The following is a 27407-nucleotide window of genomic DNA, read 5'->3' as shown; positions in this document are numbered from 1 at the left end:
CAAGTTATTTTGGTCCAGTAGACATCTCTCCCCATGTTTAGATATATGATTAATGTTGTTCCAAAAATAAGCATCATCCATGCAATCAAGATTGATTGTTTCAACATGAGTGTTTTGGTGCATCAGATATCTCCAGAAGAATGTTGTAGCAATCTGATACTTGAAGAACAATTAAATTGATTGTGAGCATCTCAAAACCCAAGTTTTGGTGTCTCCTCAAAGCATATAGTTAGATGAATATTTCCAGTTGTATTCCTCTGTTCCATTAGCAGCAGATGCAAGTCCATGAGAGGAGAAAGGTTAGGCCACCACCCCCAGCAGCAATCCAACCGAGGCTACATTTCCAGTTGGTGAAGTGGTAGTTGTAGTAGTTCTACTGGTTGGTGCATCCATCCATCCATCTTCCCCATTTCTTCCTTCTCCAACCTTCGAAAGTTGAGAGAATCTCAACTACACATGCACTGAGAGCTCCGCAAGTGCTTCCCTCACGCTTGTTTAAATGGGACCAGCCTCTTGCGAAGCTCTCAAGTCGGTGCTCATGGAGGGAAGGAAGATGAAGCTGTCAGTGGCCCTCATCATGTTGCTTCTCTTCGGTGTCTCCAACCAGCGCTGCTCCTGCGCCATCGTGCAGTTCATCTTCGGCGACTCCTTGTCGGACGTCGGCAACAACAACTACCTCACCAAGAGCTTGGCTCGGGCCGCTCTGCCATGGTACGGAATCGATCTCGGAAAAGGCCTGCCCAACGGGAGGTTCACCAATGGCCGAACCGTCGCCGACATTGTCGGTATCTCTCGATGGATCCCTCCTCCATCTGTTCCATCCGTGGACTTGTCGTCGAGTAGAGTCATCGACTCTGCTCATTGGTTGCAGGTGACAAGCTGGGCCTCCCGCGGCCGCCGGCGTTCTTAGACCCGTCTCTGGACGAGGACACGATACTCAACAGCGGAGTCAACTACGCCTCCGGAGGCGGCGGAATCCTGAACGAGACCTCCTCGCTGTTCGTAAGTCCCCCCCCCCGACTCTGTAACTTCTTCCCTCGCCGCATGCATGCCGATGGTGATATCGCGAGCTTCGGGGTGCTGCTGCAGGTGCAGAGGTTCTCCCTCTACAAGCAGATCGAACTGTTCCAAGGGACTCAGGAGCTGATAAGGAGGAAGATCGGGCGCGCGGCGGCCGACGACTTCTTCGCACAATCTCGCTACGTGGTGGCCATGGGGAGCAACGACTTCATCAACAACTACCTCCTCCCCGTCTACTCCGATTCGTGGAGCTACAACGGGGAGACCTTCATCGACTACCTCATGAACACATTGGAGGGGCAGCTCAAGGTGAGTTAAGCGAGCAGAAGGCCATCGCAGGCGATCGAATACGAGACATCCACCTCTGATCCTTCTCATGCATGCATGCAGCTTCTGCACTCACTGGGGGCGCGGCAGCTGACGTTCTTCGGCCTCGGACCCATGGGATGCATCCCCTTGCAGCGAATCCTGACGTCCTCGGGGGGATGCCAGGAATCGACCAACAAGCTCGCGCTAGGCTTCAACAAGGCGGCCACCGAGCTCCTCGGTAATCTGTCGAACACCCTTCCTAATGCCACCTTCCGCTTCGGCGACGCCTACGATTCCTTCCAGGACCTGATCGATCGACCCTACATGTATGGTGAGTGAGTCTTCTTCTTCTTCCTCATCCTCCTCCTCCTCCTCCTCCTCATCATCATCATCTTCTTGGTGTTGCAGGGTTCAACAACTCGCGCGCGCCGTGCTGCTCGCTGGGGCGGATTCGACCGACGCTGACCTGCACGCCATTGTCGACGCTGTGCGAGGACAGGAGCCAGTACGTGTTCTGGGATGAGTACCACCCGACGGATCAAGCCAACGAGCTGATCGCCAACGAGATCGTCACCAAGCTGGGGTTTAAGCCCATCAATGAAACCAACACCCCGTAGGGTTTACCGTGCTTTGTATTCAGCTCTTGCTTGCATCCTCGACGTGCGACACCGGAAATCGTGTAGCTCCCCTACGATCAAAGAACAGCCGTCTCTTCTCTCATCTTCTTCCCCTCCACCCAGCACAAAAAATCACCTGATCCCAAAAATATGTCTTCTTCGACCGAATTCTCTACTGATGTGTGCGTGCATTATACTCAAATCTAATCAATTAAATGAACTGATATATTAACTTATCAACCCAAAGAGCTAACAAATAGAGGCTGTTGATGTTATGATCATTATTTCTGCCAGCGGGGGAGCTGTTACCAACTCAGCCATTACCATTACCACAGCATGAGTGTCGTTTGCATCACTTCCTCCCCCTACCAACTCTTTCCTGCGAATTCAGGGAAGCCACTGAAGACTGGGGAGTGGTAAGTGAACATGTGGTAAGTTGCTGCTCTGTATCCGACTCAGAGATTTAGAGGCTGGAGAGCCTGCCAAAGCTCCCACCATGGAGGAACACATGCCCTGCTCTTCCAGAAGCCAACAAATCTAGGAACGCTGGATATACAAATATACATGGCCACCCTCTGGATGAGTGCCGTGATCTTGTTTCCCATGTTTGTTTATATCATTGTGGTTCTCGTGCTTGTCTCTCTCTGAGATCCATACAGCACACTTATCAGCAGGTTTCTTGTCTCTGTGTTGACTCACTGAGACATTTATGGTGGTCATGCATGCATCCACATGTGAGTTCAAAGACAAAAACTATATGATCAGGGTGATTGATTGTGAACATTGGGCACTCTTGGGACCATCATAATCACAAAAAAAACACACATAATAATAAAGAGAAAAGGTAGAGAGCAAGTATCATTATGTGCTGCATTATTCATTATGTTCACCAAGAAGGCCACCAATCCATTCTTCAGTGCATGACATATTAATACATGCAAACCTAAGGTTCTCATATATGGAGGCCAATATATATACCCTCATACCAACTTATGTAAGTAAAGATATTACTCTAAGTTTTCTGATCATAAACAATTTTAACATCGAGGCTCGAATCAAGGAGAGTCCAAGGAATAATGCAATGATAAGGAGGGGAAAGAAATCATTTTAATGTGCTTTATTTTAGTTCTAATAATGAATATTTCCTATCATTGCCTCCGAAGATTAGTACACGAAGCAAATAATTGTGAGGTGCATCATTAATATTTAATTGTATGTATCATCATGCCCTTCATGCCCTCAAAAAAAGAATAAAAGAAAGGAGCACATGAACATGAATGCATGCACTGTGCTTGTCATATTAAATGGCTAGAAATTGATGTTAAGTTAGTGTATGTAATGAACTAAATAGTTACTTAATAACCACTAATTTCTCCACTCAATGCATGTTATTAGGTATTGGGAGTTTGATTGACATGCAAAAAGGACTGAATGAGTATACTAATATTAATTCGAATTTAAGCCTTTCGAAACAGTGGTTCATACTATGCTAAGTCATCACTAAGCTAAGACAGAGAGTGTATGAATGATTGGATTGGATGCCACAAACAATGGGACAAATATGTAGCTTGGTTGCTTCGTCTTCATTTTCCCTGCAACTCATGCACCTACGGCATGAGGTTTCCAGCGCATGCTAACGTGTCGCCTCTCGCAGTCGATGCTTGCATGTGATCGATCTATTGCATGACCACAAAATGCCGGCCGGTGTGTATCCGAAGTCCTGCAGTAAGACGTCCATGAATGCCGTCCTCAAGATTCGAGGTTACACAGAGATGCACGTGTGTGTCGATGGATCTACCATGGATGGTTACCTGAACAGAGAGAGAGAGAGAGAGAGAGAGAGAGAGAGAGAGAGAGAGGTAGGAATTGATCTACAAAAGAGAAGCTCTTGAAAAGAAGAAGAAGAAGAAGAAGATCGTGGACCTGCATGTGGAAACAAAGGTGGCTGTCTATCTCTGTTTGTACTGAATTATTTCATCCTTGTCTCCATTTGCTGCTACTTGTTGCAATCACAGTCACATCTTTCTTTCTCTTTTGTCCGATTTCCTTCCTAATATTCTTATCATGGAAGGTGTCCGATGCTTTGACGAAGTCGTTCTATAAGAGAGGCTCACCGGCGTGCTCTGCCGATGGAGCTCATGTGAAAGCTCGAAGGCGTTCGGTGAGCAGACCACGTCCTCTGCCATTTTCCCAGTAGCAGCAGAGGTTGCAGAGGCGGAGAATTCAGCAATGGAAGGTACACTCTTTGACCGCTCCGGTCATTCCACGTTGTGAGCACAGTGAACCCATGTCAGCTTGCAATGCAGAGCACGCTTTCTTCGACCTCACCGTCTCGTTCGACGAAGCCTCAGCCGTTCTCTTCGGCATCGCCTGGGACGCCCTGCCGAACCAGATCGGGTTGCTGTGGATGTGGGTGAGAGGGCGTGTGGTGGTGCCACTGGTGAGAATCGCAGTAGTCCTGTGCTTGGTCATGTCGATCATTCTGCTGATCGAGAAGGTGTCGATGGCCCTCGTGAGCCTCTACGTGAAGGTCTTCCGCCGGAAGCCGGAGAAGATCTACAAATGGGAACCGATTCAGGCCGACGAGGAGCTGGGAAGCTCAGTGCATCCCATGGTGCTCGTCCAAGTCCCCATGTTCAATGAGAGAGAGGTAATTCCCGTTCGATCGTCATGCTCCGACAATCCAACCTGCCAAGATGTTGGGTTTGAATGAATCTTTCATCCCCCTGCAGGTCTACAAGCTATCCGTGGGAGCTGTATGCAGCCTATCATGGCCACCTGACCGTCTCATCATCCAAGTGCTCGATGATTCTACCGATCTAGCGATTCGGGTTTGTCTGTCCTGCCTTCGCCAGCTGATTCGAATGAATCCGCATGAAAAGGTCACAAGCAACGAGCTTTATCTGCTTTCCAAGTGCAGGAAATGGTGCGGAGTGAGTGCGAGAAATGGATCAGAAAGGGGATCACTGTGCATTACATCTCGAGAGACAACAGGAACGGGTACAAAGCAGGGGCGATGAAGGAGGCGATGGAGATCGACTACGTGCGGCAATGCGACTATGTCGCCATCTTCGACGCCGATTTCCAGCCTGCTTCCGACTTCCTCGTGAGAACAGTCCCTTTCCTGATGCACAACCCTGAGATCGCTCTCGTCCAAGCTCGCTGGAAGTTCGGTAAGCTTGTTCCCAAGTCGTCGTCGTCGTCGTCGAATCATGCAGGCGATGAGAAAAGGGGATAATCCACTGACAAAGTTCATCGTAAGTGCTGATGCAGTGAACGCTGATGAATGCTTGATGACGAAGATACAAGAGATGTCACTGAACTATCATTTCAAGGTCGAACAACAAGCTGGTTCATCGACAATCGAGTTCTTCGGTTTTAATGGTGAGTCCCAGCTTACTTCACTGCTGACTCTGTGCCAGAAGGATCACCCGATCTTGTTTCGAACACAGGAACTGCCGGAGTATGGCGAATCTCTGCAATGGTGGAGGTTGAAGGGTGGAAGGAAAGAACAACCGTGGAAGACATGGATTTAGCAGTTCGAGCAAGTCTTGCAGGATGGAAGTTCTTATACGTCGGCAACGTCAAGGTATACTAATCACGTCGGACATTGAAGTTCTTCGACTCGAACAGAGGAATTGTATCTAGTAGAATTAAGTGCATGCCACATCTTTCTGCGTCCGACAATGCTGTTCTTGTTGAACAGGTCAAGAATGAGCTACCGAGCACCTTCAAAGCATATCGATTTCAGCAGCACCGGTGGTCTTGTGGACCTGCAAATCTGTTCAAGAAGATGGCCGTGGAGATCATCACTGCCAAGGTCAGCTCATTTTACTGCACAACAATGATGAAGATTTAAAAGGGAGAAAGAAAGAGTTCAAATCTTTTCGCTTTTGTGCCGCAGAAAGTGTCCATGGTGAAGAAGTTCTTCATGCTCTACAACTTCTTCTTTGCTCGGAGAGTGATAGCTCACAACGTCACCTTCTTCTTCTACTGCATGATTATTCCGCTGTCCTGCTTCTTCCCCGAGATCCAAATTCCCAAATGGGGAGTCATTTACATTCCCTCAGCCATCACTCTTCTCAGCGCAGTCGCCACTCCAAGGTTCGGACTCTCTTCGCCACGATGCCCATTTCTCCATCTAGGCACCGCTTTCCATACCCTGTTGACGTCTGTTCGCCATCGTTTCAGCTCCATTCACTTGATCATCTTCTGGATACTGTTCGAGAACGTCATGTCATGGCACCGGTGCAAAGCGGTCTTCATCGGCCTCACAGAAGCCAACCGAGTGAACGAATGGATCGTCACCGAGAAATTAGGAGACACGATGAAGACGAAACCAGCAGCTGCTGCAGCAGCACCCAAGAAATCCAAGACCAAGTGCTGGGAGAGGTAATCTTGTTCTCTTCCTTCTTCTGTAGCTCCTCCACGCCTGCCATTTCGTTCGGTAAAGACCTGCACTCCTTTGTTGTAGGATCCAGTTTGACGAGATTGGCATTGGGGCCTTCCTCGTGGCCTGTGCGACCTACGATTTTGTACATAACACCGATCGATACTTCATCTACATTTACCCTCTGGCCTTGTCCTTCATCCTCATGGGAGTCGGCTACGCCGGAACCTTCGTCCCCGGCGGTGGGAAGTAGGTGAGGCGAGGAGCAGAACACCCATGGTCGTCCACGAATCGGTCCACCATTAAGATTTGCGCAGCTCCTATCTTCCGGTCGAGGTTTCAAGAGTTGTACCTGCAGGTGTGATGGAAGACCGGGAGCTTCTCGCCATGGCAGCATCAACTGAAGCAACACCTGCAGATGTTAATGGTGTAAATGTATTGGTTTGTATGTGATTCTGCGTATTATTTTGTCGAGTCAAATAAAAAGGAAAGATTTAACGTGCTCGTATCGGTACCCGATAAATAGCTCTTCTTATGTGATTCCGTCAAACGATTGGGCGAGAGGTGTGGGCCCCTGCTTGTGTAGGAATAAATATCTTCCTTCCCCCGTGCTTATCCGAACCACAAGACGACGAAACAGCGACACGATGCACCCACCCGTCAAACCGCTCGGGGAAACAAACGGAAGAACCGGAGAAAACATCTGCGCCGTTGATCTCCGACGCCTTTGGAATCTCAAAGAATGCGATGCTCCCACGTTTCATCTCCTCGTCCCACGCGCTCGCCCACAGCATAGGTCGTTGTTTCGGGTCACGTGATGATTTCCGAACCACGTTTGTACCCTTGGGTGAACCGAAGATTGGGGCCCAGATCCCTTCGACCGTAGGGAGGGTAGAAATGGGGTCTGTGGCTTCAGCTGCTCCTTCGGGAGACTTCCAAGTTCCCCAGTTTTAAGTTGTCCTCGCACGCTCCGATCGACTGCTCTAAAAATATCTCCTCCTCCACCTCCCAGGAGAGGAACGAGATGGCGGCCGGGAGAGAGTACACGTCGGGCCGCTTGGAGCAGCTCATGAGCGGCGGCAGAGATTGGAGGACGCCGGGTTTAGTCCAGGTCATCCTCGGCGTGGTGGGGCCGTCGCAGGAGGTGGCCGGGGAGGAACCGTCGCCGCCGGACCGGATCGTGCTGGTGAACCCCGTGACCCAGGGTATGGTGGTGCTGCAGGGGGACCCCGATTTGATGGCGGAGATTTTGTCCGAGAGGAGCGTGGGAGATGGCGGTCACGGCGCTGGGGGCCCGCCGCCGGCGTCCAAGGCGTCGATCGAGGCGATGAGGACGGTAGATGTGGGGGAGGGGGAAGGGGTGCGGCAGGAAGAATGCCCGGTGTGCTTGGACGGACTAGGGGAAGGAGGGAAGGAAGAGTCGGCGGCGGTGGTGAGGGAGATGCCGTGCGGGCATCGGTTCCACGAGGGTTGCATCGTGAAGTGGCTGGGGATGCACGGGTCGTGCCCGGTGTGCCGCTTCCGGATGCCGCCGGAGGAGGGCGTAGATCCAAAGAAAGGCGACGGCGAGGGGGACGGGGCCGAAAACGAGGAGCAGAGGAGGAGGAGGATAAGAGGGATGTGGCTTACCATCGTCTACAGACGAGGCAGAGGTGAAATAAGCGATCAAGCGTCGCAATCGCCGGGAGAAGAAGACGGTGGAGGAGGATATAGTGGCCGCGATGCTGCCGCTGTTTCTGCCGAAACCGACGGTGGCATCGAACGGGTGGATCAATAAAACTGATCTCTGTTTTTTTCTCATTTCTCTTTTTTGTTTTTTTTTTATTATTGTCTGTTTTTAAATAAAAATGATGAAATAAAGACGACTAAAAATATTTGTATAATGATTGGTGGGGCCAATGAAGATGCTTCCAATCAGAGTCTGACACGTTTCACATCATGTTCTTTCAGGCCTAGTCAAAGTCAGATCCGACCCAACCCAACACGGCTTATTTAGTGTGTGTCGCCGAATCCGACCCAATACGTGGTAACGGATCCAAACAAACCGGTTGGGACGATTGACCAAATCAAAATCAGCTTCTAAATCAGAAGTACGACCGAGTCATATCGTAGCACGCATCTCAAAGGCGCCCATCGGCCCCGCACCCGTGGGACTCGGTTGGCGTGTGGCTCGATAAAGACGGCGGATGGCTCGGTTCATCCTCCGATAAAAAGGAGAGGAGGAGGAAGAGGAAGAAGACGACGACCATGGCAAGGCTTCCTCTCCTGGCGCTTGTGCTCGTATCAGCCCTCCTCTTCCTGTCTTCCCCTCAAGGTGACGGAGCTCGCTGCTCTCGTTCGGCTTCCTCCTCTCCTTTTTCCTTGTCTGTATCACATGCTCTTCATTCCCTTCATGTTTTGGCTGCGCAGGATATGGGAGAAGGATTCACGTCATGAAGCATTATGAAGCGTGGACCTCTCCGGTGCCATCGCATAAGGTCAGCTCCTCCTTATCTCGTCATCAGTTGGTAATCATCGATTCATGTTCTTGGTCACACATCAGGAAGATTCAAGGATGGGAAGAGAGACGACGGAGATGGAGATGGACTACCCGGAGCCGGGAGCCAATACAAACCCCCGGGCCGGAGCAATCTTCGGCTCCCCACCACCATCACCTCCCGTCCACTAGCCGCCATCAACCAACGCAACAAGAACAGAGAGCAGCAGCAGAGAAGGATGAATAAAGGTTCATTGTCTGTCTCCTATAGATTAGCGGGTCTCTCGTCTTCTCCTCTCCCATAAATAATGGCTTCTTTCCTTTCTCCTCCACATGTGTGAGTACATGGAGAGCCACCTACTGTTAGAAAGAGTGGATGTCTTAGGTTTTGTTAATGGAGCTGCTGGTGAGGGCTCATCATCAGGCAGCATGCAGCAGGTGGGCAAAACCATTGCCATGTCCAACTTGTGTGTATACTAAGCAGAGAAGGATGAATAAAGGTTCATTGTCTGTCTCCTATAGATTAGCGGGTCTCTCGTCTTCTCCTCTCCCATAAATAATGGCTTCTTTCCTTTCTCCTCCACATGTGTGAGTACATGGAGAGCCACCTACTGTTAGAAAGAGTGGATGTCTTAGGTTTTGTTAATGGAGCTGCTGGTGAGGGCTCATCATCAGGCAGCATGCAGCAGGTGGGCAAAACCATTGCCATGTCCAACTTGTGTGTATACTACAACGCTATTGCACTCAAAGAAAGCATGTGATCTACTCGATGTTTCTATAAAGCAGCTACTAATGCATGGATGGATAAGTGTTGTTCTTAATCTTGCATTTGGTCAGAGGCTATTTGACAGACACCACCAACCTACCAGGCAATAATGAGCAGGGCACCTCCAAAGCTTGAAAGCTGCACCAAATTGAGATCCCTGTCACAGTCTCCCAACACAGTGGGCAGTTGCATATGGTTTGCCATAGAAAAATGGGTGAAAGAGTACAAGAGCTTCTTTGGGCTTACCCAAATGCCATGACTGCAACCCATGCTTCTTCTTCATAGCACAGGAACTCACCCCAATGTTTATATTTATAATGCTACGGATCTGAGTCATTTATTTATTTATATTATTATAAAGGATAAATGATAAAAACAAAAGTTGATCTCAAATCTTTAATTGATATCTTTAAAAATTTATAGTGAGCCTCAAACCTTTTTGATAATTAGGTTTGATATATCACAATTATAGTATGGGTAAAAAAAAGTCAAATCATATGGAGTTTTGAATCCTTAATATTTTATAAGTGGGTTTGATACAAATTTGGCATGGTAGCACACGATGGGTATATGTATATTATATTTTGTTGATTGTATTTTGATTTGTTATTCGATTTTTATTTCGGTCTAATAGCTTGTCAAGTCAACTTCCTACATTATATAATTAACCTCATGAGATCGAGTCAATATTCTTGTCAATGTCGTTGTTAGTCTCGTAAGGTCAAGTCTCATAAGTCAATATCCTTGTTGTTAGCCTCGTAAGGCCAAGTCTTATACGATGTATCACTTGAGTAGAAATAAAGTGTCGAGACTCGATGAAGATAAATGCCTCTCCATGAATAATATCCTTGCTTGCACACACAATTTTTGGATCACTAGTTCCAGTCCTTTCTCTTAATTTGAAGACACCAGCATATTGGTTTCAACTATCATCAATAATTTGTTCCTAATGCAATTATATTGATATTGGGTTAAAAGATACTGTTACAAGCATTTCAATGTCCAAATTTGTATGTGCAAATATTTTGTGGATTATGAACTCTCCCATTTTCTTGGAGAAAAATGTTCTCAGAGCATAAACTTGAGAGTAAGGAGGAGAAATTGAGTCTCCAACCAGAATAGACACAAGTTTAGCCAATTAGTAGACTTGACTGGAACTAATTTTACCTACTAAAATACAAATATTCTACCCTGGCTTTGGATGTTTAAATCACATAAACTGAGAGGTTAAATGGCCAAGCAAAATTTGTCCCCTTAACTCAAACAACAATGGTATCTTCTTCTCTGTGCTGGCATCTTGGTCTCTCTATTCTCTTGGCACCCAGCTTTTCTAACTGGTCCTTTTGCATTGTTCTTCTGCCTGCCTTTGTTTTGATCCTTTCACCTCACAACTCATGTGGCTCCTACTCCAAGGAAATCTATGAAAGTTGGTGAGGCTGCAGCATCAAGGTGGCTGCTTTCTGAGTTCTCTTCAAATGGTGTCTCATTGGCAGAAACATGGGATAAGTGGGTTGATTGTTGCATCGACAAGCTGAGGGGAGAATGCTGTCCGAACACCATGAAGGGCTCAGCACTTTGCATATCACCCTTCTCATCAGCCTTGTTAGCTGCAGTCAATTCACAACAAACATGGTACAAAACAACAGTCACAGACACAAACTAATATAATATGTATAAACAATGATTTTTCAGCTTTATTTAATTTTTCTTTTCCCATCATCAGCACATCAAGAATAAATCAGTTTTGTGTAGCTACAGTTATGTCTCATTTCAAGAAGATGTTTATTAGAGTTGATCCATGGAGGATCAGAAGGACAGAAACTTGTTGAGACAAGGTTAAGAGGAAATGAATAGATATGCTGTCGAGTGCAGTACTGAAATGAGACAACCCCTAATATTTAATTGTATCAGATTTAGAGTAGAAAATGATGCCTACAGAACTGGAAACTAGCATATGCAGCAGGAAATAGCAGTGATGATAGGAGGGGTGGAGCAGACGAAGTGGAAGACGAGGTGAGGAGAGCGTACGTACCAGAGAAGGAATCAAGAGGAATACGAGAAGGGAAGGAAGGCGAAGAATGACTGCTGCTAAAGCCACGGGCGGCTGTTGCGCCTGCCGCAGCAACTTCCTCAAATCTCCGGTGGACAGCTTGGCTTAGCTTTCTCCTCCGACAGGCGAAGGATTGCTCCCTATACTTCCTCGCCATGATGACATGCCAGTGGTTCTTCACCGCATTGTCGGTTCTACCAGGGAAAAGCCTCGCGATCATGGCCCATTTGTTACCATACAATCTGTGAGCGGTCATCAGCTTCTCCTCTTCCTCTTCGGTGAAAGGCCTTCTGTTGATCCTCGGATCCAACTGGTTGAACCATCTCAATCTGCAACTCTTACCTTCAAACCCAGACACGAGGGAGTAGAGTAGAGCTTCATGTCAAAACAAGCTCCTACAGTTAGCAGAAGAGAGAGAAGGAGATTCGCTCAGCTCTCTACCTGATCTGCCCTCCAGCTTTTCTGCTATGAGGTTCCAGTTCTGGGGACCGTAGAGTTCCACCAGTTCTTTGAGCTTGGAGTCCTCAGCTGGCCTCCAATGGCCTCTGGCACAGGACTTCGACTGTCCACTTTCGGCAGCGCCGCTCCCAACAGTCGTGTTCTCTCCAAGTAAATACTTATCATGACTGACCTCGCTGTTCTGCTGAGCGTTTTCCTGCAAGCTGAGGCAACTCTCCATGAAAGGTAAGGTACAACAGCCGCAGTGATGTCTCTCCACCGAAGAGGCTGTGTTGAAGGAGAGAGAGTCTGTTTGAGAAGGAACTCCTTTTGCTGAGGAAGAAGGAGAAGAGTCCGCATAACATCTACTGGCCATGCCTTCACCTCCGGCAGAAAGTTGCAGGGTCACTCCGACAACAAGGGAAATGGGGGAAATAAAGCGTAGGTCATGAGGAGAGACAGAGGTGGTGGCAGCGGGTGGGGGGAACAGAAGAACTAGAAACAGAAACCCAATCAGCTTCTCCCCACCATTCACCAGCTTGACAGGCCCATTTGTCACGCTTTCACTGCTTCAACATCCTCCCCAGAAGAACCAGGCTCAGGTCCACACGTGTGGGTGTCTTCTCATCTCTCTCTCTCTCTCTCCTGTACCTTCTCAGTCTAATTTAATGAATGGCTGCTACCTTCCAACCTTGACCAGTGTAGAGCTCAACATCACTGAATTTTCTGAGGGAAACATCTCTGATAGATATCACATCTCTCTCTCTCTCTCTCTCTCTCTTCATCAACCAGTGCCACTTAGAAATTAAGAATCCAGCGGAAACATCGCTTGCTACTCTCGCCACTGAGGCTTCTTTCACGACCAAACTCTTCCATCTTCCTGAGCTATCCGGTGAAGCAGTTCGTTTAACTCACAAACAGCAAGTGGTTCTTCCCGAGGGCGGCCATTGTCTGTTCCAATTTTTGGGTGAGAGACAAAGAGAACCAACTGAGACTTGACAAACATGGTGCAGGTGAGTGGAAAGCTTCAGGTCTCTCATCGACACCCAGTTCTGCATGGTGCCAAGAAGACAACATCCAAAAGAGAACACACAAGGGCCTACAGGTTTCCACAACAAGGATGTACCCGCCTGCACTCACATGACCTGTGGCACCACCGCTCACTTTCTTCCCCACCTCAGAAGAAAGGTCAATCCATTTCAAGGGTTTTAGCTTCTTTTCTCCGACACCACATCTCAATCTGTAGGATTAAGTGACACAGCTGGAGGTTGGTTTATTGAATGGAGCAGCGGCAGGAATGTACTCTCTCAGACTGAACAGCAGTGAAGTGAACCAATGTGCTTCGCGGTCAACGATACAGTGGCCAGAAGATGCAGAGTTATGGAGAACAGCTTCGAGTTAAACAAACCTCCCACCCAAAAGTTCTCTCTCTAAAGTACCAGTCAACAAATTTCATCTGTCTTCTTTAACATCACTGTTCTTACTAAGCATGCTCACTTCTGCCGCAGTGAGGTTCCTCCGGTGAATGTATCCACCTGCATAGCAACTGAAAGATTGCAGGGTTCAGCTGGAATTGTCGAGTGATTAATCAACTAAACATGGGGGTGAAATAACAAACCCTAGAAGGATAAAAAAGCAGCTGGAACTGAAAGAGAGAAGAAACTTATTGGTATGTTTTTGCTTCTCTTTTCACTAAAAGATCAGAAGAACAAGCATTGGATGTTGTTCCACTCAGCATCTGAATTGCTTCATATATACTCCATGCACGATTAATCATCTCATAGGTATCTTCCCCTCCAATTGAAGCAACCAAGTGAGATGTCTCACCCTAAAATACAAAAAAAACACAAATGCTTGTTCTTGTTAGGTTGCCAAACAAAGAATTGATCAGCTGTAGCTGTAATATCAATGCTGTGCGCAGATCAGCGCGTAATGTCAAATAACAATAAAAAATTATCAACAACAACAGTTAGTGTATCTTAAAAAAAAAAAAACAGGGCATATATTTAGAACAGATAGAATGTTCAACAACCTAACAAAAAATTTGCACCACAACCACTGAAGACAAGAATGCATCATTCTGCCTCCTGTGAAACCACATAAGAAAGGGCTTTACAAAAGCTGTGTGCCTGAGGTAATACCATTGAATGCACAATTAACAGATAGGCCCCATTTGAATGTCTGAAGAAGATGAGGTCACATGGCTTTGTCCACACTCAACACAGGAAGCGTTTGAAGAGTGTAGGATGTCTACAATTAACTCCACACTCTGGGAACAAAAAGGAGAATATAGAGATAGAATGTGCTTCCCTCCCTGCAACTGGATCGAGAACAGATACCAAATGAAAATTAAGTATTCGAGTCAGTTTTCCCAATGATTCGGACACCCAAAATAGTTTGTCATATTTCTAAAAAGACAATGTAATTCATCAGTACCTTTTTTTGTGTCTTTCCTAGCATTTCATATTTTGTAGTTTTGCAAATTTATGTACTACAATAGTACAAGGATACTAATACTCGGAATTGTAATTAATCAAAAAGCGATCTGAACTGCTAATCTAGGCATGTTCATGATACAGATACATGGACCAAGGCAAGCAGATTGCGATTGCACTGTGACTGTCATCCAACTCTGTGACAGAACTATCCAACTTACAGTGAAGATGTTGATGCATCATTCCTTAGAACTTTGCTGGTGCCCACTCTATGATGTATTAATTGCTGCACATAATAATTTGAAAGGGAAGTTCCCTTCTTGAAGCAAGTTTAGTAGGGTGGTACTAAGCTCGAATCAGAGAAGGATTTGTTGATGGGATAAGTCGACAAGGGAGGCTTCCTGTTCTTGTCAGCTGCACAGTATCAAGGTACCTGAAAAGAAGTCCATAAGTAGGGAATAGAAGTTGTTGAAATGTAAGGGAGGGATTCATAAATAGTACTAATTTGTTATGATGTAGTAGAAGATGTAGGGAAAAGGACTGAAAAGTTAGGGCTCTCATCAGGCATCACCACTGCTTCTCTTTTAGATAAATGAGAAGAGCTTTCTTTTGTTCCCAACTTTTCTTAACATCCAAAGTAAGGAGAGGTAGGAGATCTTGTAACAGTGAGCCTTTTTTTTTTTCCTTTTACTGTTCAAAATCTTCACTTCGGATAAATCAGTAAGTGTTTAATGCAGAAACCATCTCAAGGAATTGAATCCTATGACCTCATATACTGTCTGCTCTCTGGCTTCCAACCTCTTGGACAAATCAGTGCCAAAGGCCTGCATTCTGACTTGGATGATGACCAATACTTATTTGCAGAAAGCACTAGGATGAGTACCATTTCATCAACTGCAATGGGAATTGGTTTCATTGAGAACATTGACATGATGAATGAACATGCACATACAAACAGATACATCTTCTGGTGGTGTCTGTGAACTTGAAGTGAAAGGACCAGGGTAGTTACAGTTCATTCATAGCACATAAGAGCAGGTAGGTCGATATTGATGCTGAGTTTCCCAAGAGGAACAAAGAACCAATAAGGAAGACATGGTAAAACTACCCTTGAACCAGATGAGGGTGGAAGGATAGATTGGCAAAAAAATCCAAACATCTTTTTCCTTGAGCAGGAGAAATATTTAGAAGATATAGAACTTCTGATACACAAAAAAAGAAAAAGGCAATGCAATAATAGTAAATACACAGCAAGAGAAGAGATATGGTCCTACCATGTACAGAAGGGGCCTGCATCATAAGATTTCTCTGTCTGCCTCTCTTTGATTGGTTCACCATCAAAGCAGTTGATGGCTCGCCCCAGAACCAAAAGATTGCCTTCCTAAACACTAGGACAAGTAGGAAATTTGTAACCCCTCTCCCCAAGAGGAGAAGTGAAGCAATTGCAAGTCATTATTTTTAATTAGCATTAAGTTCATCTTGTTTAGGCAATTTCCTTTAGGTCATGTGCAGGTTCCACTTACCAAACTTTGTGACACCAAAGAAGAAATGTCACACCAACCCAATTGCCTCAGCATTCAAAACCTTGATATGAACTAGGCAGATGTCTCACAGATCTGTCTTCATGATAAACCATGGACCACTACTGTGAATTGCCACTAGTTGGAAAGCCTCCATACTCAATATGTGAACACCACTTCTTTAGCATATCTACTTGCATTTCACAGAGAGCAGGAGGCCAAGAAAGAACATCATTTAAGACAGTTGCCCCCGGAAGGGAACGGGAACAAATGGTCTCACCTCTGAGACAATTATACTAATGGCTCAGAAAGTAAGCATATGCCATCCCCAGAGATGTTGTCAATGCTCCCTTCTCATCTGCACTTTTCCTGGTCTGCCTTCTTACACAGGTACCCTAACATCAAATCTCACCGTATTCATTGACACAGAAATGCTCCTTCCCCCACACCCTTCAGAAAGGCAACAAGGTGCTGAAGGAAGCCTATGCATGTGGACAACATTTATGAACAATATGAGACAGCCAACATGGCTGTCCAAGTGACAAAAGTTCTTTGATATTGTTATCAATTACAACCTATCATGCCCTATATAAGACCTGGTGACACAGGAAGGATGCAACAAACCAAAGACCTCTCGAGGAGCAAGTATGTCTTCCTGGCATTCAAACAGGTTCATGACAAGGGCCAGTAAGAATCTAAACTATGGTGTTTGGATCACTGAAGAGTAATCAATGCCCCCTTTATTATACTGATTTTTCATTCTGATAACTGGTACGTAGGTTGTCCAAATCCTCAGGAAAGTTTCAGAGGATGGATTGGTTGCAGATACAACTTAAGGAGGGGTCTGACCGCTGGTCCAATCAGTCCTACTCAGCAGGACAAACACTGCGGGCATTTCCAAGGAAGCCAACAGAAGAGCAGACCTTTTCCTGACAATGGTAAAGTGTTTTAAGGGGTGCAATGGAGGTGGGAGTGACAAGTGGTGAAGTGTGTCAGAAATCATGGGGACAACAACCCCATGTTTCCAAGAACTCTAATCCACACATCCTCCAACTTACAGCAGCTACCCACTCTCCAACTGCATTATACTGCACTCTTCTTTGAGTATAGCATATAAGACCATGCAATTATCTGAAATTATTAGTCTATCCATGGGTAAAAGCCCCAGGATGGACTGATTTGTATATTATTAATGTTCCAGAATCACCAATCCACAACAATCATCAATCTCTATGGTCAATTCTACCCCAAAACCTGGATGAACACTCAATAGTACATTGGCAAGCAGAAGGCACAAGTGCAATGCTTTAAATGGTGACTTACCTTTATGCATGTATCTAACTAAAGATGCTTGGATAATGAGGTATTCAACCTTCAACGAAATCTAAGCCTACACCCTAACAAGATGGAACTACTAAACATGTTTCATAGTGATTATTGACTCCTATACCCTGAACCAGTCTCCAACAGTAATTTCACTGTTGGGCAAAGAAAATTCAACTTGTTAGTAATACATACAATTTATGCATCTCCTTAATGTTTCCATTTGTTACAGTCTTTAATGATCTAGAGCATATAAAAATAAAAGAGCTGTCAGATTTCCAACGTTTACAAATAGCTAAAGTGAAAAAAAAAAACACAATAGCAGCTATATCTTCAAAGCAACCACTGAGCAGTATGCTAAAGTGTTAGCAACGAAATTCAAGTTATAATTTCAAGTTTGCTTCAGAACAAACTGACAGTAATTTATCAATCAATGTGAAAAAAATGTTGAATTGCCCATAAAATCTGTGGGGAACAGAGAAGCATAAGCTGATACGTGAATCCTTTAGAAATTACCTGAGAAAGAGTGACAATTTATCTTCAGTATCCTTTCTTCCTTGCCCTACAAATCTTTGTGAGATTCGGTGAAAATATGGGTAGAAAGAATGAAGCAACGAGTTCTGACGGGTTGACAAGGAATTATTTCCAACAAAGCTATAACAGAACCATGTGGATTTCTCTGTATAATTTGTCTGAATCCAAGAAATTGAGCAAACAAATCATTTTATGTCAAGAACCAAAATTAGAGGACCATTTGGATCTGTTTTCATGCCTGTAGCACAATCTAAGAATGCAATCTATAACAAATAATAGCACAGTGCAAGTTAACCAAACAAGATAGTCTGAACAGAGGCATAAGAAAGTTCTAAGTATGAAGATCAACTGGAACTTGCACCAGTCTACAAATATGCAAAATGACATCCATCAACAACTTGCACAGTCCTCTTCGAGCACAATCATTTACATGTGGCCTCCTGTTGAACCTTCAAGGTATTGATTATATGATCATGAGTCCAGGACATGTAATGCAGTTGAATAACCAGGTAACATGAGGTATGGTCTCTTCTTTATGTCTTCTTAGGCTCTAAATTTCAGATGACCGGACTAATAAATAACTCAGTACTTTTCAGTAACATCTATCCTCTGAAAAGAATATACCAATTTTCATACACCAGGAAATTCATTACTTAGGATCAAGTTTGAGGGGCAGGAGTTACATACTGTCGAGATTCTAAAGTTCTGTCATTGTGGGTGTAACAATTAACCCATCAAGACCATTACTTCTCATAATGGTTGTAGTAGGCTGTTCTCAACACTTCCCCCACAACTTCCATGATTTTTTATTTTTAATATTCACCGTTATAGTAGGCCATTATATTGGATTATAATGCAGGAGAATGACAACCAAGAGTCACCAGTCCTCTCAGAAAATAGTCACTGTCCATTGAATGATTAGTAGAGCAATAGAAAATAAGAGCTATTGAATCAACACACATTTCTAACCATAAAATTCAGAGTCTTTATTTATCAGTGATAAAAATCATTAACTAACTGCTATAACCCAGATAGGATGGTCACTACAACATACAGCAACAGGTTATAAGGCATTGTTATAACCCTCCAAATTTTGTGCATGGCCACTATAAGGGAACAATTACCGTTATATTACACATTATTCAATTCATTTTCCTCAGGTAGGTAGTGTTGGTATGGAGATTTCATCGTTATCGGTATATTAATCAAATATCACTAGTATAAGTAGGAACCAAAACTTCTACGGTTTTCAGAGTGAAAAATCTCTGCAATTGTATCACACAAGTTGTTAATGTAAACATATATACTCAGTTTTATAGAGTTCTCTGTGTAAATGCTTTGTGAAAACCAACAACACATATCTTAATGAAGTAGACTCCAGCTGAAGTCTAAGGATCTTGATTTTATCCTTCCAATCACACATGTTGTTTTTGAGGACTTTACTCTTCCAAAGGTGTAAATGAACTTACTTTCATTTTAGTTCAATCAATTGAAAGTTGAGGCACACACTTGATCACAAATAGACTTGCATTGAGAGAAACTTGGTTAATAGTAGGAATAAATACCTTGCTAGTTAGTTGCATTTCCCATTCTGTGGAATTGCAGAATTGAGTGAGTAGAAAGGAATGCGCCTATTTAAAGTCCACAATAGTTATTACTTAATCACGATCCTAAAAACATAAGATGATTGGACTATTTATTTATCATTATTGGAATCATTAACAAGAAAAGCCCAGTAATAGTTAATCTATAATAACATAAGTTTCAAGTTTAATAAAATAGGCTGCTAAACAAGGCAGCATATAGCTCAAGTTAATCCATGAAATCCTATGCCCAAAAAGAAATTAAATGGCTAGTTAAGTAGATCGTATTTTACTATTAGCTTCTAAACATGTTCAAAGTCAACAAATTGAGTGTGTGAAAAGTACATAAATGTGGGATGTCAAAGATGGGAAATCACATTTTAATTAAAAGAGAAAAAAATAAGCAATAACTCAAAGAACATAACCACATGTGGCACTCATATGAAAGACAAAAGCCAGGATTCCTACGAGAAGTGAAAAGATCAAAAAATAAGGAGAATCGAACATGTGCTTAAGTTCATATGGCTTCAAGCATCTTTTCTTGTTTTGTTGTCAGAGTAGGATAAACTAGTTGTGCAGATCTTCAATCCAAAAACTGTAAACATAACCCTTAACAGACCCGAGAGTAATCATACGTTTGCATGCAAGAATTTACACACAGCACAATGTAAGATCAATCAACTCGAGGAAACCTCACAATTAAAAAAATGTTAATATTTATACATATGATTCACATGGGAGGCACTTTAAAAGTCTGCAATAATTTTGTACAGAATGTATGCTCGATCTTCCAGTTCTTCCTTATCAGTGCTGATCAGTTTCAGTCTAATTTTTATAACAGTAGTAACATAACCATACAACAAAAAGTAAATAAATAAACACAACAAAATTCTATAAAACAAGACATGAGAATGTCACGGGAGATACTCATGAAGCTGGCAACACTAATTTTCCATTGTAAGTCAGAGATCTTTTTCTATATATGTAAACTAATTGCAGTTGAAGTTTTAGAAGATCTAAGTCAAGCATATGTGCATACAAGGCTAGTTACATATTGTCCCCTTGGTTAGTTACCTTTAGCATTATGATCCCTACACTTTAAAAAGTTACATTTGTATCCCTATAGTTACGAAAGTGAAACATATATATCCATTTATCTTAACGTCATCGGTTTTACCAACAAGAACACGAAAACAAAGGGCAAAAGGATAATTTTAATGTTCTAGTCGGTAGTGGCCAACGACGACGATAATGCCATTAGGGGCCACGGATGGCTATTGTGGATGAGGAAGGCAACGACGAGAGATGAGGGTCGCTTTGCATTCACGTCAACACCGACGCAGTTGCCGAGCGACCCTTTCGCCTCTCTGCATATACATCGATAACTCTTTCGTCGCTCGAGAACTGCGTCGGCGCCGACACAGTTGTCAAGCGATGCCGCTCTGCATCTACGTCAACATTGACGTAGATAGTGGTGGCCGCCTTGCTACTGACCCATTGGGCAGATTGCTTGACCCGAAGCTAGGGTCACTGGAGCTCCTACCGCTCCTCCCGCTACCGTATTAGTTTCAGCATGAGCATAAAAAAGGGGAGATAGAGGGCTTGTCGAAGAGTTTTATTCGTTGCAGTTGTCGTTGACCGAAAGGGAATCTCTGAAAGGAGGTGAGCGGTTGCCGAGCTCCCGACGAACATATACAACGACGATAGAAAAATATGGGTCTCGAAATTCGATGTTAATTACGCCATCAAACTCGTTGTCGACGTAGTTGCCAAACAGCTCTCACCTCTCGTCATTGCTTTCCTCATCCACAATAACCATCTGCGACCCTTAGTAGCACCATCGTCCGCTACCACTGACATCGTCCGTCACTATCAACTGAAATATTAAAAATCATCCTTTTGCCCTTTTATTTTCATGTTTTCATTGATAAAACCGACGATATCAAGGTAAATAAATCTAGATGTTTTACTTTCATAATTATAGAGATGTCAATATAACTTTTTAAAGTATTTGGAGCGAGATGCTAAAGGTAAGGGTAAAGTGACTCACATGATGATGTCCTACAGCTTGTCGTTGGTAGAACCCAGCTGCATCTCCACCGGACGACTAATGAACTCCCCATCGCTGACCTTGAGCATCGCAGGGAGAGGCATCCAGAGCCGCTTCTCTGCCAGCAAGCGATGCCGGGGCATGATCTTGCCCTACTGCGGGAAATCCTTGAGCTCGGCGAGATCCCTGCCCATGTCGTGGATCAGGAACTCGACCTTGGGCCTGAAATTATTCTCGATGCTGAAGGTGAGCAAACCGGGCGAGCGGAGCACCATGCTACGGGTCTCCTCGTCGGAGAAACCAAGGCCGCGGAGGTAGTCGAGCTTGGGGAGGAGGGCGTCCTCCACGCTGGAGACGAGGAGGAGAGTGGTGCGGCGGCGGCGGCGGCGGAGGAAGTGGAGGGCCGGGCGTAGCTCTTCCGATACGCTGGAGACGAGAAGGCGGGGGCAGAGGCCAACGGCCTTGCGGAGGTCGGGCAAGGGAATGGCGACGGGGGCGATGAGGAAGCGGAAGACGGGGAGGGGGTGGGCGCCGGGGTCGCAGGTGAGCAGGGAGGCGTCCATGGTGAAGACGCGGGCGACGTCGGGGGTACGAGGCCAAAGGAGTGGAGAGAGTCGGCCGAGGCGCGTAGCGCGGAAGGGGGGGGCGAGCGGAGGGAAGGGTTGAGGGCGATGGCGCTGGCTCTGGCGCGGGAGGAATCAACGCCGAGGTCGTTCTCGATGTAGAGAAGCTTCTCGCGGAATCGAAGGCCGGCGACATCGGAAGAGGCCGGGGAGACGAGAAGGGCAGGCGGGAGAGGACGAAGAGGAGCGAACCCGGTTGTGCGTATGACGGAGTCGGGATTGTGGGTATAAGGTTGCAGATAAGTAGCTTGGGAGGAGGAGGAGGAGGAGGACGAGGAAGAGCGGAGCGTTATATCCTTCGTAAAGGCGGGCGGCGGGAGGAGAGCGTCACCGCCTCCCATCTTCATCTTTCGCCATCGCCTTTATATACACCCGTGTGGAAATCCACAGTATACATACAGTATGTCTTTGATTTAGAAGAGATTATACTCATAGTTAACTGGGCTTCTACTAAAAATATTGTTCCGTCCACTGAACAACCCACGACAGCATACAACCTTTCCACAACCCATCACCCGACGCGTCTCACCTTGTAACCCACTTGGAAGTCCTCCCCGAACCAGAAAGCGACACCTACCCCGTCATACAGCTTCATCAACCTTCCGGTCCGCGGTAGGATCCAAAAGGTCACATAGTAATCGGAGGCCATTCCACAGCATGAATGGGGGTCAAATCCATGACATCAAGTACTACAAGAACACTATTTATAAGCAATTCCGTAGACATGAGGGCTAAAGAGAGGAACCGTCCGCAGGAACGCAGCTTGAAGGCTGACTCTGGAGAAGCCAGCTTCAGAAATCTGCTTCCCTGTTTCCCTTGTGAGATGACACCCATCGGAAACAAACTGCTGCAGAGGATCAACAAGTCCTTGCATGAACCGAAGCAGCGAACCATCTGCACAAGCAGTACAATTATCACCCCAAAAAAAATAAACAGATCTTGTTTTCTTTTCTCTTCATGTCGAGTTCCGAAACGCAATAGAAGGAAAATTATCTGAAGAATAAAGTACCTCGTGCTGCAACATGTTCGATGAAGACGTAGAGACCGCCAGGCTTCAATACTCTTTTTACTTCTGTATGAAATCGTTTTAGATCATTATGGCACAAAAAAAACACGAAAGGCAGACGATACGAATGAGGTTATAAACATTTTTGTAGTTTCAGGAGCAAAATTCAGCAAAGTGGGCGCAGTCACCAATTTCTATCGAACCAAAGTGTTTATCGTATTGCTAAGAACTCGATAAGGTTTCCGTATGTCTATTAGGTTGGCCAAACTAGATTAACTACCTACTGCAAAAGAAACTATATTTATGAATCAACCAAATGATGAGCTTGGTCATATCATCATGAAGCTGGGTCCGTGACCCATGTAGTCTGTCATCAGGTTAATTTTTTGCTATCATCACAATTACTTGAACTGGGAAGTTTTTCAAGCCACTAATATCCAGGTATTCATGCAACCTTAGACACACAGGTGAAGGGTCTAATTCCATGATCAGAATGCATGAAGCATGGATTGCAATTTAGACAAACTTACATTGGGCAAATGTCGATCATTTCGTGTGGATCTTTAGTGACATGCAAAAGAAGATGTAAAACATATCAGAAATAAAGGACAGGGGAATGTTTAGAACCTCTTAGTGTCATCGCGACATCGCTGACAGAACATAATACCAGAGTCCCAATCACAGCATCCATGGTATTATCCCTTACATCTAAAGCTTCTCCGACCTACAAAATAACAAAGACCTGTAGTCCGTCGAGAAACTTTAATCCTTAACCTGAAAACACATCTATGCATTTAAAAATCAAATCTTCATAAATATTTTAAGAAATCATAACAATCTATACAAGGGAATGCAAAACATGTAACTACCCTTACATTCCCAAATATTTGAGTTTGGAATATGAAATTAAGTGTAGCAAAAAGCGAATGATTTCGCATTCTAACTGTTTTAGCTGGTGACCAGACTAATACAGAGAGTGAAGATAATTACATAAATTAGTAAATTACACACATGGATATAAGTTAATAATCAATTTACTTCTCCTAAGCTAAATATTACGGCATTTCCATAACAAACTAGTATAAGGAACAGATATGCTTGATTTTGGATGTAAATTGCATTCCAAGGTTCATTTCTATGAAATTTTACATTTAATCATGCAAATAGCACACAGGCTTACGTGGCACCATGTCGAATTGTTGGCATCCAGAACTTTAGAAACTATACATAAACTCAAGAAAACAAGAAACCGATAGTTCTTACAGCTGTATCACCAAAGGAAGCAACACCAAATAGTTTCGTTCTGCTAACAGTATAATTAACTGAGATGCTGAATACCTTCAACCTATAAAAGGATCATTTAGAGCTAATGCTTTAGAACTTACAAAAGCAGTACTAGAATAGAATGCTCATCAATGAAAAGACAAAAAGATACCGTATGTACAAAACTAGGAGCGGACCGGTCATTAGTAACATTTAGCAACGGCTTTCGTGAAAGCTAAAATGCAATAACAGGATTTAAAATAAACAAAAGAGCGATTTGAAATAGTTGATTATGCCAGCTAGTATAAGCTCAGGCACCTGTTACCATATTTAGATCAACAGATACCAATAAAATATGAAGTTACTAATGTTTGGTGATAGGAAGATAATTTTTGATAAGACATAAGAGGACATCATACCCCTCTAATGAAGCTGAAATTTGTTGATTGCAGCCCAGCAGCTTCTGCTGATGCTCGCGCATATTTCTCCATCTGTTTATTAGGATCCACACCGATGACGTAGCGATCACCAGCACCAACATAATACTTGAGATTAGGACCAGTGCCAATGCCTAGTTCTAGCACTTTTTCAACTTTTCCTGTCAATTGAGGAAAGAGCTTTTCCTTGTATGTTGCAACCTTCCAAAACATGCAAGAAGGCAAATACACATTAGTTGGGGCGAAGCAAAAAACCAACAATTGAAGCATTTTCCAAAACAATATTAATAGAAAGAAAGTTCAAACAAATCTGCTTGAGTCTAGATACAGCACAATTCTTAGCTGTAGGATATTGCAAGATGATCATCCTGTGGAGATATGAAGGGGTTCTTTGACATTAGATGCTACAAAAAGTTGAGATCTTTACTTACAAGAATGTTGAGCTCAGGAAAGATAAGTATGTACATTTAGAACATATAATCAGTGATTGAGTAACACCATCGCATATTAGGGAAGTAGAGTCGTATATAATTAACAAAATCTTAATAGAAAAAAGCAAAAAAAAGGACAATCAGAAGCATACAGCCTTGTAAAAACACATTAAAGCAAACAGGAGTAGAATCGATGCACCATGATTAACTAAACATAATGAACCAAACATGTTTTATACACCAAACAAAAGGCACTTGAGAAGACAAAGAACACAATAAAGGAAGAAGATTGTTGTTGAGCTTTGCTGCTCCAACAAGTATCAAATAAGTTGACACCATATATTTCAGTTCTCTCTCTCAAATTCATACTACATCCTCGAGCAGATCTTTATGAGTTCACCTGAATCACTTCAGTTAATTTTCCAGTTAAGAACATGTGTCCCAAAACAGTTACTTTTTCCAGCATATTTTTTCTGCAAAACTCTATCATGGATATAAGCCTTGTTCTTCAGGACAAAATCCTCAATGAGATAGCTCTGCTTCAGCACACTACTGGTTTAACACATATGATTGGTTAGCTTCTTAATTTAGCAGCCCACAAACACTCTACCGCAACAAAATTTCTTGAAAGCATTCATGTGATCTACAACTGACCTCAGCTTCGTAGCTTCTCATGCTCTTCTCCATGGCTTGGGCGTAGATCTCCTCATACCAATCCGGCCTCGGAGGATGAATCCTCTCGACGGTTGCCTACAACCAAAGAGAAGAAGAAACATCTGATGATCGTGATGACAGACTAAGACGCGGGTTTAACATCTCACGGCTGGATCCGAAGAGAGGCCCGAGGCGAGGGAGGTGGAGGGAAGAACGGGCAGCAACGCCGTCGAAGCTCCCAGGAGGAGGAGGCGCCTCTTGCCGACGCAAAGGCGGCACGGGCAGAGTAGGGCTTCTGCTCCGGCGGACGGCGTGACTGGAGGAGCTCGAGATATGGCTCTCCAGGCAGGGCGTGGAGCAGGGGCGGTGTGTCGCGCGAGCCGCCGCAAGAGGCTCCTCCTCTGGGCGGCGTTTGGCGTCGGGGATTGGGTTGGACCGGTGACGAGTACAGAGAAAACATGGCCGCCGCTAACCGTCTGCATTCCTCTCTCTCTCTCTCTGCGATGAAAGGGTCGAAGAGTGGTGTCCATTGGGTCAACTTCATTCGTGTCTTAAGTCGAAACCGTCGGAGATAATTGTCGTCAAAATGAACCAGATCATGTTGTGCAATGTTGTGCCACGTGGACTAAGTGGTGTGTTCAATGCGAACACTCCGATCTACGAGTCTGGCCGCGAGCCACGCCAAATCTATTATGTAGCAATAATAGGTTGGATAATAAGAATATTGAAAGTAAACCAAAATATTCATAAAGAATAGGGAACATCATAAAAGAAAATATTAAAAAAGCTAACAAAAATCTTTTGTTCGTCTCCATCTTCTCCTATTATTCTTATTACAAATAAAAAAATATAATATATATATATATATATATATATATATATATTGATTTGTATGCTATGAACTGTTTTGGTCATACAAACGTACAACACATATTTCTAGGTCATCTGCATACCTTTTCTCCAGCTTCTTCTAATCATCTCAGACGAAGTACCATTCCCTTTGATGGCATTTGGCAACCTCTATACTGTAATCCAAACTCTTTAATGACCAACCCCTGCTGTGCCCATGACTGCTACATCAGCAACGGGGGTCTTCACCATCAGATGCCATCAAGCTTCTCTTCTTTCCCTTCACATTAACATCTAACACACACTCTCTCTCTCTCTCTCCGTTATGTTGTCATAGTTCATCTGGTATGTCAAAGTCGATGGAGTTAGGCAGGAATGGAGTGTGACGCTTGGCTTAGCTATCATCACCTTCAAGGCATGAAGTTACAGCAGAGTACGTACCAGCAAAAAAAGAACAGTGGCATGCATGTGGTACGTGTCCGGAGCTCATTCTCCAACATACACCATGAGTGCCTGAGGAGAGAGTCTCGTGGTACGCCATGTTTGGGAGACGAAAACCTTTATGTATGTCAGGCAAGAGGTGACTAACTTTTCGTAGGTTTCGACTGCAATGCACTGTCAAATCCTACCAAA

At 44.4% G+C, this 27407-nt stretch overlaps 5 protein-coding genes, 1 long non-coding RNA gene and 1 pseudogene across 6 annotated transcripts; 3 read left to right on the top strand and 4 right to left on the bottom strand.

Annotated features, from left to right (window-relative positions):
• Nucleotides 1–455: 455 nt before the first annotated feature.
• LOC103986791 (GDSL esterase/lipase At1g74460) lies at nt 456–2049 on the top strand. The gene is made up of 5 exons (XM_009404885.3): nt 456–785; nt 872–1002; nt 1090–1329; nt 1411–1660; nt 1738–2049. Exons 1-5 carry the CDS (start codon nt 500–502, stop codon nt 1944–1946), a joined length of 1116 nt encoding a protein of 371 aa, XP_009403160.2. The 5' UTR covers nt 456–499; the 3' UTR covers nt 1947–2049.
• Nucleotides 2050–3998: 1949 nt separating this feature from the next.
• On the top strand, nt 3999–6834 carry LOC135586623 (glucomannan 4-beta-mannosyltransferase 1-like). The gene is made up of 10 exons (XM_065111430.1): nt 3999–4182; nt 4253–4596; nt 4679–4777; nt 4867–5119; nt 5220–5330; nt 5399–5535; nt 5653–5766; nt 5851–6050; nt 6138–6338; nt 6421–6834. Exons 1-10 carry the CDS (start codon nt 4176–4178, stop codon nt 6587–6589), a joined length of 1635 nt encoding a protein of 544 aa, XP_064967502.1. The 5' UTR covers nt 3999–4175; the 3' UTR covers nt 6590–6834.
• On the bottom strand, nt 4881–7288 carry LOC135614268 (uncharacterized). Its single transcript, XR_010487464.1, has 2 exons — nt 6852–7288; nt 4881–6748 (listed from the first exon to the last, which is right to left on the bottom strand). It is a non-coding gene; the product is annotated as an uncharacterized LOC135614268 (long non-coding RNA).
• A 72-nt stretch (nt 7289–7360) lies between these two features.
• Nucleotides 7361–9633, top strand: LOC103986787 (E3 ubiquitin-protein ligase MPSR1). Its single transcript, XM_065111431.1, has 4 exons — nt 7361–8101; nt 8287–8650; nt 8746–8813; nt 8879–9633. The coding sequence occupies exons 1-2, from the start codon at nt 7361–7363 to the stop codon at nt 8290–8292; spliced, it is 747 nt and encodes a 248-aa protein (XP_064967503.1). The 3' UTR covers nt 8293–8650; nt 8746–8813; nt 8879–9633.
• A 955-nt stretch (nt 9634–10588) lies between these two features.
• Nucleotides 10589–12212, bottom strand: LOC135614267 (transcription factor MYB105-like). The gene is made up of 2 exons (XM_065111429.1): nt 11611–12212; nt 10589–11185 (listed from the first exon to the last, which is right to left on the bottom strand). The coding sequence occupies exons 1-2, from the start codon at nt 11882–11884 to the stop codon at nt 10971–10973; spliced, it is 489 nt and encodes a 162-aa protein (XP_064967501.1). The 5' UTR covers nt 11885–12212; the 3' UTR covers nt 10589–10970.
• A 227-nt stretch (nt 12213–12439) lies between these two features.
• Nucleotides 12440–22481, bottom strand: LOC103988199 (transcription termination factor MTEF1, chloroplastic-like; annotated as a pseudogene).
• An 82-nt stretch (nt 22482–22563) lies between these two features.
• On the bottom strand, nt 22564–26460 carry LOC135614266 (uncharacterized). The gene is made up of 6 exons (XM_065111428.1): nt 26093–26460; nt 25926–26021; nt 24823–25041; nt 23768–23864; nt 23144–23206; nt 22564–23028 (listed from the first exon to the last, which is right to left on the bottom strand). Exons 1-6 carry the CDS (start codon nt 26453–26455, stop codon nt 22835–22837), a joined length of 1032 nt encoding a protein of 343 aa, XP_064967500.1. The 5' UTR covers nt 26456–26460; the 3' UTR covers nt 22564–22834.
• Nucleotides 26461–27407: the final 947 nt, after the last annotated feature.

The sequence above is a fragment of the Musa acuminata genome, chromosome BXJ2-6 (assembly GCF_036884655.1).
Source record: "Musa acuminata AAA Group cultivar baxijiao chromosome BXJ2-6, Cavendish_Baxijiao_AAA, whole genome shotgun sequence".
Lineage (NCBI taxonomy): Eukaryota > Viridiplantae > Streptophyta > Magnoliopsida > Zingiberales > Musaceae > Musa > Musa acuminata.
This window is presented reverse-complemented; position numbering and strand designations above follow the sequence as displayed.

Bases quoted from the DNA above. Each gene is read 5' to 3' on its own strand.
- LOC103986791 (XM_009404885.3), top strand. From the start codon at position 500: ATGGGACCAGCCTCTTGCGAAGCTCTCAAGTCGGTGCTCATGGAGGGA. The intron at 786-871 runs GTATCTCTCGAT...CATTGGTTGCAG, and splicing joins AACCGTCGCCGACATTGTCG to GTGACAAGCTGGGCCTCCCG. The intron at 1,661-1,737 runs GTGAGTGAGTCT...TTGGTGTTGCAG, and splicing joins CGATCGACCCTACATGTATG to GGTTCAACAACTCGCGCGCG.
- LOC135586623 (XM_065111430.1), top strand. The intron at 4,778-4,866 runs GTTTGTCTGTCC...TTCCAAGTGCAG, and splicing joins CTACCGATCTAGCGATTCGG to GAAATGGTGCGGAGTGAGTG. The intron at 5,120-5,219 runs GTAAGCTTGTTC...GTGCTGATGCAG, and splicing joins CCAAGCTCGCTGGAAGTTCG to TGAACGCTGATGAATGCTTG.
- LOC103986787 (XM_065111431.1), top strand. From the start codon at position 7,361: ATGGCGGCCGGGAGAGAGTACACGTCGGGCCGCTTGGAGCAGCTCATG.
- LOC135614267 (XM_065111429.1), bottom strand. From the start codon at position 11,884: ATGACCGCTCACAGATTGTATGGTAACAAATGGGCCATGATCGCGAGG. The intron at 11,186-11,610 runs GTACGTACGCTC...AATTGACTGCAG, and splicing joins TCCTCTTGATTCCTTCTCTG to CTAACAAGGCTGATGAGAAG.
- LOC135614266 (XM_065111428.1), bottom strand. From the start codon at position 26,455: ATGGACACCACTCTTCGACCCTTTCATCGCAGAGAGAGAGAGAGAGGA. The intron at 23,865-24,822 runs GTATGATGTCCT...GTTATTTTGTAG, and splicing joins ATTTCAGCTTCATTAGAGGG to GTCGGAGAAGCTTTAGATGT. The intron at 23,207-23,767 runs GTTCTAAACATT...GATTTCATACAG, and splicing joins TGTCGCGATGACACTAAGAG to AAGTAAAAAGAGTATTGAAG.